This window comes from Mya arenaria, chromosome 17, assembly GCF_026914265.1.
Source record: "Mya arenaria isolate MELC-2E11 chromosome 17, ASM2691426v1".
NCBI lineage: Eukaryota > Metazoa > Mollusca > Bivalvia > Myida > Myidae > Mya > Mya arenaria.
The window spans coordinates 36,234,024-36,247,639 of record NC_069138.1 but is presented as its reverse complement, the minus strand read 5'-3'; the positions used below and the strand labels follow the sequence as shown (position 1 = coordinate 36,247,639).

Genomic DNA, 13,616 nt, shown 5'->3' with positions numbered 1-13,616 from the left:
GTAAAGTTTATGAGCATTTGAATGCGCTTGCCAGAATGATTTATTGTTATTATTAATGCATCATTTAACTTGACCTGTGTTTATTGATAAAGGCTGAAAGATATTAATGGCCCGTTTGGGAAACATATTCACAATCCTATCTATTGCCCATTTTGGTATTCTAAATGGCTGGCGGATGCAGGGACGGTGTGGTGACAGGTTTTTTTGTTAAGTTAGGTGCGATTGCTGTGTTTAAAATTATGAATGAGATTTTGTGTTAAATTGTCTTTAAGTATTTGGTGGAAGTCAAAGTTTTGTAATCATAAAAAATTGGCAGTGCTGTTTTGCAATCATAAAATATTTGCGCATTTAATTCAATGTTCTATTATCTATAATCTCGTTTGTGTATTTAACCGAACCATTACGATCTATTCCGATCGAATGTTGATTGATTGTTTTGAATAAACAAAATGGTCATTGTGGCCCTAAATCGTTCAAAGTGTTGAAGGTTTAAAATTGTGTTACCACTAGACAATGTAACACACCAACTGTCCCACCTCTAGGCCGTTTAGATTCAGGAAAAATAATTCTTGGCATTTTCCCTTATAGATCTATTAACACATTTAACACTCAAAACGTGGCCAATTTTTATCTCCGAGGCAAAATTTAAACAGTCTTGGTAGAGGTCCATAAAACAATGCTGAACACAAAATATCAAAGCTTGATATTTGTTATAAAAACTGTACACTTAGTCCAAATTTCAATGTTGTAGCTTTGAAAATAAAAAAGGTATATCAAAAGGTTACCCGTCAATGTCAATATTGATGTTTTTGCAAACTGTACACTTGGTCTAAATGTCATTGCATTAGCTTCGAAAATAAGAAAATAGGTTAAAACGGTCAAAATCAAGGTCATTCGAGCACAACAATACTATTTGTTTTTAAACTGTATACATGGTCTTAATTTTAATGCTTTAGCATCATAAATAAAAATGTAGGTCAAAGTGTCAAAATCACTGTCATCCGAAGACAACGTTGATATTTTTTAAACTGTAAACATGGTCCAAATGTCGTAGCTCTAAAAATAAGAAAGTAGATCAAAAGATCACAGTAAAGATTATCCAATATTTATGTGAAAAACTACAGAAACAAGCTCAGAAGCCAAAAATTTAAACGTAAAGCGTTACATTGATATTTGATTTCAAAAAACACATGGTCCATAAGAAAGAAGGTGAAAAATTCACAGTCGATGTCATTATTTGAACAAACATTACAGAAGACTACTATATGATGCTACACACAAAATATGAAGGGTATTGGCCTAATGCTTTATGACAAGAATAGTTTCAAAGATTTCCCTATATAAGTATATCAGAAAAATCTGACTCCAGGAGCGGGTCCTGTTTTGTCCCCAGGGGCAATATTTGAACAATATTGGTACAGGACGACTCTTTGATACTTCATCCAAATGTCAAGGATCTGGGCTAAGCTGTTAAGGACGAGAGGAGTTTTAAAGAATTCCCTATATATCTTAATGTCAAGCAGGATCCCGAATGGCATGGTAAATGTTGACCCCAGGGCTTAGTTAAAACAATCTTAGTAGAGGACTACTAGACAATATAACACACCAAATATCTAAGCTCTAACCTAACGGTTTTTGTCAAGAATATTTTCAAAGTTTATCCTTTCGCTTGTCATGTTTAAAACAATTGTTAACGACGCTAAATGCACGACGGACAGCGGACGACGGATATAGACCGATCACAATCAGAAAGGACGAGTTGCAAGTCTCGGTGTTGCATGTTGTGATATGAGACATAACAGAATGATATGTTGGATGAGAGACAGCAGGCTAAAAAAGAATTGGTGTAGTTCTAACGCACTTTGTTCTACTTGACTTGAATGAGTTCTGTAGTTACACACACAGACACACACATATAAATATTGAAAATTGTTTTATTCTACTATTCCTCAAAGTATTATATATTTACATATATCAGTCGCGTCTCAATATTTGAAAATTGACTGACCTGGTATTGGGCTGCTTTCTAATGATTTTTCCAACGTTTTCAGCCATTCCGAACTAACAGGTCTAAACGCAAGGAAGTTGTCAATTTCCCCTGATATGTCAGTCTGGTATGAAGGTTTTGTGGAGTCTTTTCGGTCTAGTTTCCGTGACAAATGCCTTTGTAAGTCAAAAAAGCTGAGAATTTGTGTACTATTGCAGCACTCATCTTTACAATGATTTGTCATTGCGTTGACAATTTCATTGATGAACTGGCTACCTCTTGGCCCACACGAAGCGGTCTCGCTGCCTTTCACGGCATTACACTGCACCACTACTTTATCTTTTATATTTAGTTTTTTTGGAAAACAGCAGTCAAGATATAAAACTATTTTCTGAACATGTTTTAGATTATTCACTTTACGTACGAATTCATCATCCTCTATATATTCTTCTTTTCCAGGGTCTATCTGAAATCCCCCATCACCATGGTGACCTGAATAAACTAATACGACAGTGTTTATATCTGCGGTATCAATCTGAGTGAACGCCTTATCCAGTTGTTCCTGGTATGTTGCTGTAGATGTCTTCACTGGGATTACATCTTTCTCTCTGAAAGAATCATACTATCACTTAAGACGATGAAATAGATTAATGCAGGTACGTAGAAAAGGTATGCCAAATGAGCAATTGCGATCGTCTAAACTATTTACATGTGAAGAGTAACATGGGCTTTATAGTTATGACGTTTGCTGAACGCCGTTGCGAACAATGAAAACAAATCAAAATACCTCACACCCATTATAGTCACTTCTTTTATAAGTTTATCTTTCATATCATCTACATCTTTTTCAAAACGTTTCGTTACGACAGGGTCTTTATCTGTGCCAGCTATGAGTATAGCACCCCATCCATCACCTAAAACAGCCATAAACGAACATTTACAACCATTTCTTGCTGTGAAGTTATTATTTAAAATGCATTTATCGATTAATGCGACATGCATTAGATCCAACCCTGACCTGTTATACGCTACAAAGATTAATGCAATGCCAATCCCATACACACCTAAGTGGGAGGCTACTTGTTCTGGTTGGCATCTCTTAAATTATGTAAGTCATTGCCTTCGCTGAGGATGGCTAAACATTGTAACAATATACATTTTTCGTTAATAAATAGATATAAATGTACGAGTACCCATTAAACAGTAAGACATCAAAACTAATGTTATAACATTTCCAATCAGGTAACGCTCATATACACTGAACACTAAACCATTGTACAGCCTGTCGACTGTATTGTTGAGTGGTTTGAGCTAGTCATGATTATAATGCTTAGCACAGCTAATAATATGCTAATATGCTGATCGGTTTATTAAAGTCATCACTTATAAAATCCTACACTTGATACAATTACAATGACTAGCAGAGGAAGTTACTTGTGGTGTTTAACTGATAAAAGATAAGTTGTTTACTTAAATAACAAGCGTGTCCACCATCCGAACACAAATGTGTAGAATTTAAAGAAACATCGGTTTATAAGCTAGAGCTAAAACTTCTGTGACACTTGACTTGAATACATTCCAAAGTTCCAAAAATAGCTAGAGATAGTATGTGCATGTTTATGCTCTGTGATTGCAGCTTACCGACTGGGGACTGAATTCTTTCTCGGTCACAGCTGTGGCACTTGACAGGATTGTACTGCCAGTTCCTCATACAGCCAACGCACATCTGTATTCGGTCCGAGCAGTTTGAACAATGTAGAAGCTCTTTGCAAAAAAGCTCTTAAATTATAATTATATCAATATGAGTTTGAAACACGCATGTAAATCATCATCAAGTCGTGGTAAATTTCCACTAAAATGTGTTATTTTGCATGATTCAACGATACAATATCTACTAATGTTTCCTTACTTTGTTTTGGTTTCTATGTATTGTACGCAGCAGGGGATGACGCCCACCTTTGTGGCATGCGATTATCAGAGACTTTTGTTTTTGACCAGAAATGAAATGATGCGTCGTAGAAAGTTTAATTCAACATTATCATAAAAGTTTATTTAAAGCTTCTTACGAGGCTGATAAATAATAAATGTAAAATGAATACTTTTTAATTAAACTCTTTTTTTACCAATTTCGGGAATACCGCGAAAAGCCCATGAAATTGTATCGAATTTGAAGCCATATCAAATCCCGGGCTTTTTACCAAACACACCAATCAACTTTGATAACAAGACGCTATATTGATGGAAATGGCGCCATTATTTTCATATTTAGGTTTAATTGATACTTTGATAAGATTTACCTTTTGCGTTTTATCTTTATTAAGGATTGTTGGAATAAGAGTTAGGTTTGTGCACATAAACTGGTTCAAACCCCCAGTAAATTCCAAGGCGGTACCTAACAATTCTTGATAAACATACATGTTTTTTTATATATATAGTATGTATGCACTGTGATGTTTGTGGAGTTTTGTGGTGTTCTTCTATGTTTCTTGTTTGTGATTTTGTGTTCTATGTCTATGGCGTTTGCCCAGTGCCACTAACCCGGGTTTATGTTTAAAAAAATTACTACTGAGCTTGTTTCTGTAGCTTTTTGCATAAACATTTACTCCTGTCATAAATTTCATCACTTTTGTCTCCAATAAATATTAACAAAGACACTATACCGGGCTTATTAACGCAGCAAATCTCACACATCTTATTTTTAGCGTCGTCTGGTAATCGTGTCCACCTTTTGATTCCTTTTGTTCGGACAAGACTCTGGAAATTGATGAAAAATGCATTGAATGGTTACAATATCTTAATAAACACATCACAATTTTTAAACATGAAAACATATTATATACTATAAAAGTAGAACTTGCTGGTGACCTTTTCCCAGAAGTACTCCAAACTACAATATGTATAAAAATTAAGTTAAATGAAAACTCAACTGAACGGTTATTCTTTGAGTTATCAATCAAAATAGTGTATAACATCAAAGTAGATTTTATGGTTAGACATATTCTAAAATGCTGAATGTATATATTGTAAAATAAAAAATCAACAAAAAACGATATATTTTAATTTTATGACTTGCTTCTAGAGGGTAATGTTTTGTATTAATCGCATAAACTGTGTTTTTCATTGATTGTCAAATTCAGCGTTCGCAATGAAGGCTTTTTAATAAAAAAAAATCTAATTTTTCGCAACAACACCTTTCTAGAAAAAAACTGTAAGAACAGTTACCCTTCCCCATACATAAGCTGGAATTTTCTGTAAGATGTTTAAGAGCCACATCTTTACTCTAAAATGATTTTGTTAGTCTTTAATGTTTTAAAATACGCTTACAATGGATAACATGTAGGCATATTAGTATTTTTCATATAAAACACAGGAACGAGCAGAGTTGCCATAGAAACTTCTATATCAACATTGCGCCATTTTCTTTAGGATTTTAAAAATGAATATAACCTTACCTTAAATATTTTCAAAATGGCTGCTAATGTCACGTCCTGGAAAAAAATCATAGAAATAGGTTGTTTTTTCTTGGAGACAACGTGTCCTTTTTAAGTCATATTGTTTATCAATGTCAATGTTTTATTCTGATCATTCTGACTATATTTATCACACGGCGTTGCGTTCTAGCATATAATAATCAATACGCGTTTTTAATATTACTCTAGGGTAAGACATTGACGTCATAATTTCATACCAATGCAGCGTCAGACTGTTGCCGCAAAATAAATTAAAACCTTTATTTTCAGCGCTGTCTCGTTGGATAAAAAAAGCGTTTTACATAAGTTAACATTGAATGCACAATTTTATGATTTTTTCATTCAAGGAAAGTTATAAAGCTCACCTCGCCTAATTACTTTTCCTCCCAAAACTCGTTGCGTAAACGTATCGAATGGCAACTTGTGCAAGATTCTACATATAAAACATATACTTAAAGAAGAAGGCCTAACTTAGAAATAGTAAGTTTTACCCTCCGGCCAATGTTTTGGCCATGCTGGTCTTCATCAGGGTATAAGAAACAACAGGGAGTGACGTCGAGTTCAAAAATCTTTATATTTAAATGTATACTAGACTTTTTAACCGTCATATTGTTTTCTCATGAGCATTTAGATACATAGTTTGTCAATAACACTTTTTTTAATATGAGCCTTTGGTTTTAGACTCTAAATTAATTTATATGGCACACAAGTAGTAATCATTACTTTACATTACACATACCTGTTTCGAGACGGACTCCAAAAGTGTGCTTATATATTCGGTTTTTTCTCCTGGAGGTTCTTCCAGGACCTTGCATATCACTGTAAAATATTGCAGATATTTTGAAGACATTCATTTAGAATAAGACAATAATCAGTGTAAAAAAAGTGTATATAGGTGAGGAATTTCGTACAGTACAACATAACACATTACTGTTAAATAAATCAGATGTGTTATAGATGGTCAATAGAAATTAGATAACATATCACAGTAAAATAAAGCAGAGTGTCCGGTTAGCGCACCCGCTTCTCACCAAGGCGACCCGGGTTCGATCCCAGCCTGGGCGCATGTGAGTTTGGTTAGTGGTCACCAAGCCGGACAAGTGTGTTATCTCCGGGTACTCCGGTTCACCCACAACACAAGATTACACTCTCGCGCAACATCGTGCCAACAAGAGTGACTTAGTATAAGCTAGCATAGTTTCCTTCACAACCGTTGTAAAATATATAACAGTTAAAGTTAATGAAGCAGATATATTGAAGGAATTCGTAAAACAAGAGCTGTCATAGAGACAGCACTCTCGACTTTTCCGCCGCTTTTCAGTGTAAGGATTGAAAAGTTTTGGCGAAACATGCATGGATCTCTGTTATATTAGATTTCAATGCAATTCATGATGTGCTGAAATATTAACATAAATGTGGTTACATGAAAATTTCAAGCAGAATTATTTTCAGTCTAATAATAAAAGGCAATTATTTGCATACAGTTATATATCTTGGTTATTCATTTACGTTGAGTGGTTGAATACCATTCTATAAAGTCTCAATGCAATACATCGAGTAGTTGCTGAGAAATTAACCTATGTGTGCTTACACGCAAAACCATAACCAGAATTTCTATGGTGAATAATAAAGGGCAATTATTTGCATTAAATTAAACTAGAGTTATCTTACATGGTTAATTAAGTAGGTTGCATGGTTGAATACCATTGTATTGGGTCTCAATGCAATACCTCAAGTAGTTGCTTTGATGTTAAAATGATGTGTGCTTGCACGCAAAACCTTAACCAGACTATCACGTGACATTAAAAAGGCCTATTATTTGAATTAAATGCAAACTAGAGTTATCTTACTTGGTTAATGAAGTAGGTTGGATGGTTGAGTACCATTTTATCAAGTCTCAATGCAATACCACGAGTAGTTGCTGAGATATAACCTATGTGTGCTTGCACGCAAACCCTTAACCAGAATTTCTAAGTCGAATAATAAAGGCCTATTTTGTTGAATTAAATGCAAACTAGAGTTATCTAACTTGGTTAATGAAGTAGGTTAAGTTGAGTACCATTGTATTGAGTCTCAAAGCAATACATCAAGTAGTTGCTTTGATAATTAAAATAATGTGTGCTTGCACGCAAAACCTTAACCAAGGTGTGACGCCAACGCCGACGCCGACGCTTGGGTGAGTAGTATAGCTCTCCATATTCTTCGAATAGTCGAGCTAAAAACATTATTCCCCCTGACCTCTGCATTGAAAAAACATATCGAGTATAAATGGTTGCGCGTGAAAACTGTTTCCATAACAGTGTTGGTCAAACATTGACCTTGACCTGCTAGCCCCAGTCCCCGAGATATTGACCCTTCACTGTTCAAGTACAACCTCCAACTAAAGTTGCATGGCCTAACTGTGGGTAAATTGTCATACAATCATTGATTACATAAGAATTTTGATAAGTGCCTCTGACTTACTAATCAACAAGTTTAGCTGTAGTCAAACAATATACTGTTCATTTACTACATAGTATCAAAAGTCGAAGTAGTTACGGTAACAGCAGTTGTAGGAAATTAAGTAACAGTTGCAATGGAAGCAGTGGTACGAGTTGAACGTGCAATTGTTGTAGGTGTTTTGGTGGATAGAATGTTCTGATGAATGTTATGGAATAGATGTGTTTCATTTTGTTTTGCAAAAATGTTTCGATTTATCATCAGTTGTTAAAAACGCATACCGTCTATGAGGTCGTGCACATCTTTCTTTTCGTCATCTGCAAACGATTTTTCCCCTTTGACAGATCTTGGTTTAAAAAATAACACTCGGGCATTCTTTTGCTTATCCAAAAGAACGTTTTTCATGTTTATGTAGCCGTGGGTTACAGCTTTCCTGAAATGTTTTTGAAGCATTTAGTTGGTGTTATCGCGCTAGCATTTCATAATTAATCAATAAAAGCCAAACTTCAATTTAATTTTAACCTACTTATTCATTCATTCTCGGAGATAGATGCTTTAGTTTTTCGCATAAATATTAAAAAACAAACTACATCCAAAGGTAGAAAAGAACGGTTTTGGGATCACAACATAAATAACCACACAGTAAATGGAGTAAGGCAAATACAGCTTCAAATAATGTCAGCTTCAAAAAATGTTTCATTTTGGAACCTGCTAAAGCTGGATAAACTTTTCTCTTTTAATAAATACACAATGAAAGTACACCTATAAAATAAGACATTATATAACATGTTTAGTGCATACAGAGAGCAGACGATAATAGGAGGCTTTAATGAATTTCGATATCATGTCGATGGTTTGTAATTACATAGTTATGGGATGCAGGTTTATTCAAGCTGTTTGGGTTAAAAGATACCTGGATGGCACTTAAATAAAGGTCAATGGAAATTATTTTTTCAAAAAAAAAAAATGTATGGAAATAATCTTATATTTGAAAGTGAAATGTGTTTTATTAATATAGTGTCAGAAAACGGCACATTTTTTAGTGATGTTCTCCAATCATGGAACAAAATAAAACAAATATACGACACTAATAATATATAAAAAAAATGCCAAAACAGTGGTCTGGAATAACAAAATGTTCGTAATATAGGAACCACTATGTTCTATAAAAAATGGTATTGAAAAGGCATTAAGTACTTTGAGCACGTTTTTGATTATAGAACGAATACATTTTACAATTTAAATCAAATTGAATATTTATACGGCATACAAAGCTCCGATTTCATAAGATACCAAACCCTTATTAAATCAATCCCGATGGAAACGAGAATAAAGCTTACAAAAGATGGAATTAGCCACACTAACAACACATCATTCAAATAAAAAGTTGTAAGCAATCAAACAATTTTCTTTACTTAATATTACTTCAAACAACATTAACACCAACTTCAGAACTAAAATGGACAGAAACCTTAGCAAGCGAAAATGAACATATGGAATGGAAACATATCTATAGTAATATATACAAATCAACAATAGACACCACCTTACGTAGTTTTTATAACAAGTTCCTTTTGAGAAAAATACCAACAAATACATTACTTTTTAAGTACAAACATGTCGATTGTACATTATGCTCATTTTGCCATTCAGGTCTCGAATCCATAGAACATCTATATTGGGAGTGCTATGAAACACAACAGTTGTGGAACAAATTAAATAATTTCATTGCCTCAACAACAATTAATATCGTAATCAATAAACTTGAGGCTTTATTGGGAATAGTATGTAAAACAGTAATATTTGCAACTTCCTTATTGTTCTATTGAAATTTTATGTAAACTCAACCAAGTGTAATAAAAGACATCTATCCTTTAATGCAGATATGATGTAACTTAAGAATTAAAATAGAAGAACAAATTGCTTTAAAAAACGATAAGACCGAAGCCCACAATACAAAGTGGGAAATACTGAAACTAACATAATCAGTAAAAGACACAAATAGCCATAACGATTCATGTTTTTAATTTTCTTATTTTTTTAATGTATGTATTTGTTCAATTATTTATCAAATATTAAATCTCTATCGTAGTTTTGTTTGTATGAATATCTAAGTGTAGGGGACATCACTGTCGTGTGTGTGTGTGTGTGTGTGTGTGTGCGCGCGCGCGCGCGTGCGCGTGCGTGCGTGCGTGTGCGTGTGTGAGCTTAACCATACTGATAGAAAATGCATAAAAGGTTATATTATATAAAGATGAAAATGATGTGTAATTGCTACTCTATGTGAAAATTAATGAGAAAAAAAGGTTTATTCACCGAAAGAGAGATGATGAGTTCATAAAGGTTTCCTATTGTAATATTCATTCATGAAATGCATCCTTTAATTTATGCCATGTGCCATGTCACGGATATGCATATAATATTATTTTTTATTATATCTATAATTACAATTAGTTATGCTCATTTCTAACAGTATGAATGCCATAAAATAGTTTGTTTCAGATATTGAATAGTTATGCCTCATGAATGACTGACCTGTCACACTCTGGTGGCTGGTGAAGATAATCAATGGCGCAGCATATTTGGTAAAGTATTCTTATCTTTTCTCTCAGATTTAACGTCAGTGGTTTTTCCGTCGGTTTGTCCGATATTTTGTCTCTTTCTCTCTGTATTGTTTTTTCCAAGTTGCCTCCTCGGAAATATGGTGAGACGAAGCTAACCGTTCTTGTAAAATAAGCATGATGCGAGTCAGTAATCAAATTGCTGACGACATAGTGGATATTTGTTGATTTCGAAACCACTAGTGCAAATATGTTTTTCTATGACACTCGTTAAATAAAATACAATATTTCACTGAAATCAACAAATTTTAAATGGTATATTGATTTATCTTTTCTGAATTTCCATTTTTTCTCTACCTGCAAATATAACTGTTGATGACATAATATTTGCTGACCTAAAATCATTCATGATGCGAGTCAGTTATCAATTACCGACGATAAAGTAATATCTGCTGGTCTACAGATCATTTATGATACGAGTGAGTAATTAACAAACAATACAACATAATTATTATACTTTCTCTTACTGTTTATTTCTGTAGTAGGCCACTTGGGGAACTATTGCGTAATGCAGGTATGTCTGCTCTAACTGTACCTGAAATTTACATGTATAATACAATAGAACATTCTATAAACTAATCTCAAAAAAGACAAATTACTTCCAAAACATTACTACAGTTAACGAATACGGTTATTTTTACTAGTGTTGAGGTGGGGGATCGCAAAGCGACCCTAGATTGACAATCAAGTGTTACCACTGTATCACTGATCCGCCACTATATGACCTAACACGTGTTTGTTTATAAACGAGGCATAATATGTTTTAGCTAACGTCTTTATCAACGTAAAGATGGTTATTTCTCCCACCTCAGATAAGTAGATCCAATAATTTAACCATGCTAGATATTCTTATCTTGCCCACGGGCGAAGATAAAATGCCCGTATGGAACTCCTTTTTAACGGTCACCACATTATAATTACCTCCCTTGTTGAAGACTGGACCGTCAGTAGCATCAAGGAAATCTTGTCTTATGGTAATATTTAGAACGCTAATTAATTATTTCTCGCTTCAAATGTCACCATAAAACAGTTTTCACGCACCATTCAAGAAACAATGCTTCATTTTCCTTAGAACTATTTAAAAAGACCGATTTGACTATTAACATTAACTGGATCACTGCGCGCGTATCCATGAAAACCACGTGCTATCGCATATCCATACGCAATTATATTCACTAAGCACAAAAGAGTTCCAGCAAAAAATACATTTTCAATTAATTTTGTTTAACTGAGGTGGGAGAAAAAGCATCTACTATAGCCGCTCGTGTAAGATAGTTTCATTCCGACCCTCGCGCAGGTTGTTTTGCAGGAACTCGGTAAACCTCGATTCCGCAAAACACCCTACGCTCGGGTCGGAATGAACCTATCTTACACTCTCGGCCATGGAAGATACTTAAAATCTCATTTTGAGTCGTGAACATTAATATATTCATTAAATCTTATTTCAGTTCATGTAGACGCTTGCAATTCAGTGTAACCAAGTTTTCAAGCCATAACTTTAATAAAGTGCAGTTTAACACTGTGGTTATACCTTAGTGCTTATCGCGGTACCTTTCTTTATTTTGTTATATTATACTGCGGTGCTTATCATGGTACGTTTAGTCCAGTCATGGCGTGACAGAATTTCGCCAATGTGCACTTTGGGTCAAAATTATGAAAACCTTTCCTGATGATAAATTTGTAATTTAAGGTAAAATACGCCACGCACGGACTCATCTAGTTTTGGTCAAAGACACTTGAAAAAATAGGATAGCCGCCATTACCAAAACCATTCTACATTACCTCAAAAAACACAGTTTTTTTAAATACAATTTCTTCTGGTTAAAATTTAAAAAGAATCCCTATAAATTATGATATATTTTTCTATAGAGTAAGCTTTTTTGTTGCCCTAACCCTAAAAATTATCTCATATTGTACTTAAAATTCACAACATTGACCACTTTTAGCTCATGGTACCGCAAAAGTTTTTTCATATCGTAAGTATTCTGTTACTTAGTTTGTTTAAAAAAGTGGTGTTAAAATTCAATGTGCATTCATTTAAAAAAAATAATAATAAGGGTTCATTTAAAGAAAAACAAGGGAAGTCGCAAAATTGCCATTGATGCATTATTTAGTCTTGAGTCTTACTTAAATGTGTGCTATTGTTAATCAAAGGTATATCTTATTGCATTGAATGTATTCATTGTATGCATGATAATATCAATAACAGACCTCTCTTCTATGATAAGGTCATGACCATTGCAATAACAAAAAGCAAAACATTTAAATGTGTTGTCTAATATCTTTGTCAAGGGTCTGTTCAAATTGGCAATTTATAAAGTTGTTAAGATTTTATGAAAACAACTAAGTGTTATCATATAAATGCTACCAAATGCTATCGCAGAAACGTGGTGCGTTCAAGAGGCCTTTATATTTCACTATTTCACTCTAAAGTGTAATATTGCGTCTAGATGTCGAAATTTAGCCCCGTGGGTTAATTTATCCTTGGTGACATATGTACCCCCAGTCTGTGGTGGGATCGATTTCATGTTATATATACACAACAATTGAATTGCCCCTCCTTGCGGGTATTTCGAATATGGCAGTAAATAATCCACACATAAAACAAAACAATTTTTTTTTATAGATACAAATTTATTTATTCTGTCAAATGGTCATGAAATTTCTCAGCAGACATTTACTACAAAGGACTGAAATGTTTAAAACCCTGCTTATGTCTGATTTAAGAATTTGTTTTTAAAGTTTAGCTTTTTGGTGTATTTTTGAGGCTCTTATGCTATAAAAATGCAAAGCCAACTTTCCAAATACAATTAGTTAAAAGCTATCGCAATCCTATTTCAGCTGAAACATTGGCTGTTATCAACTTTAAACACATTCTTGATTTTTAAGAAATAAAATAACGTAAATACGTGCAGTTTAAGTGTTTTCTGACAGTAACAACTTTTACTTTTTATTACTTTTTTCCTGAAATTATTGCAACATAACATCGCTTAGTAAAAAGAGTATTAAAAGGGTTAAAGGGTATTAGCGACCGATAATGATAGCGTTTGTCAGTGAAGGTAGTTTCATCATTATATCTCATGTTCTTTTCAAAAAATA

The 13,616-nt window shown here is 33.8% G+C and overlaps 1 protein-coding gene across 3 annotated transcripts in view; it reads right to left on the bottom strand.

The window, feature by feature from the left end:
• The window catches only part of LOC128223940 (uncharacterized), a 40,267-nt gene that overhangs the window by 12,813 nt on the left and 13,838 nt on the right, over positions 1 to 13,616 (bottom strand). For 2 of the 3 annotated variants that reach the window (XM_052933439.1, XM_052933438.1), the window contains exons 4-12: positions 10,985 to 11,052; positions 10,432 to 10,620; positions 8,178 to 8,329; positions 6,197 to 6,276; positions 5,440 to 5,475; positions 4,648 to 4,741; positions 3,629 to 3,766; positions 2,775 to 2,901; positions 2,009 to 2,595 (exon numbers count right to left, since the gene is read on the bottom strand). In XM_052933439.1, coding sequence (XP_052789399.1) covers positions 2,009 to 2,595; positions 2,775 to 2,901; positions 3,629 to 3,766; positions 4,648 to 4,741; positions 5,440 to 5,475; positions 6,197 to 6,276; positions 8,178 to 8,329; positions 10,432 to 10,620; positions 10,985 to 11,052 — 1,471 coding nt within the window. The remainder of the gene's footprint in view (positions 1 to 2,008; positions 2,596 to 2,774; positions 2,902 to 3,628; positions 3,767 to 4,647; positions 4,742 to 5,439; positions 5,476 to 6,196; positions 6,277 to 8,177; positions 8,330 to 10,431; positions 10,621 to 10,984; positions 11,053 to 13,616) is intronic. The other variant, XM_052933440.1, reaches the window with a different exon arrangement.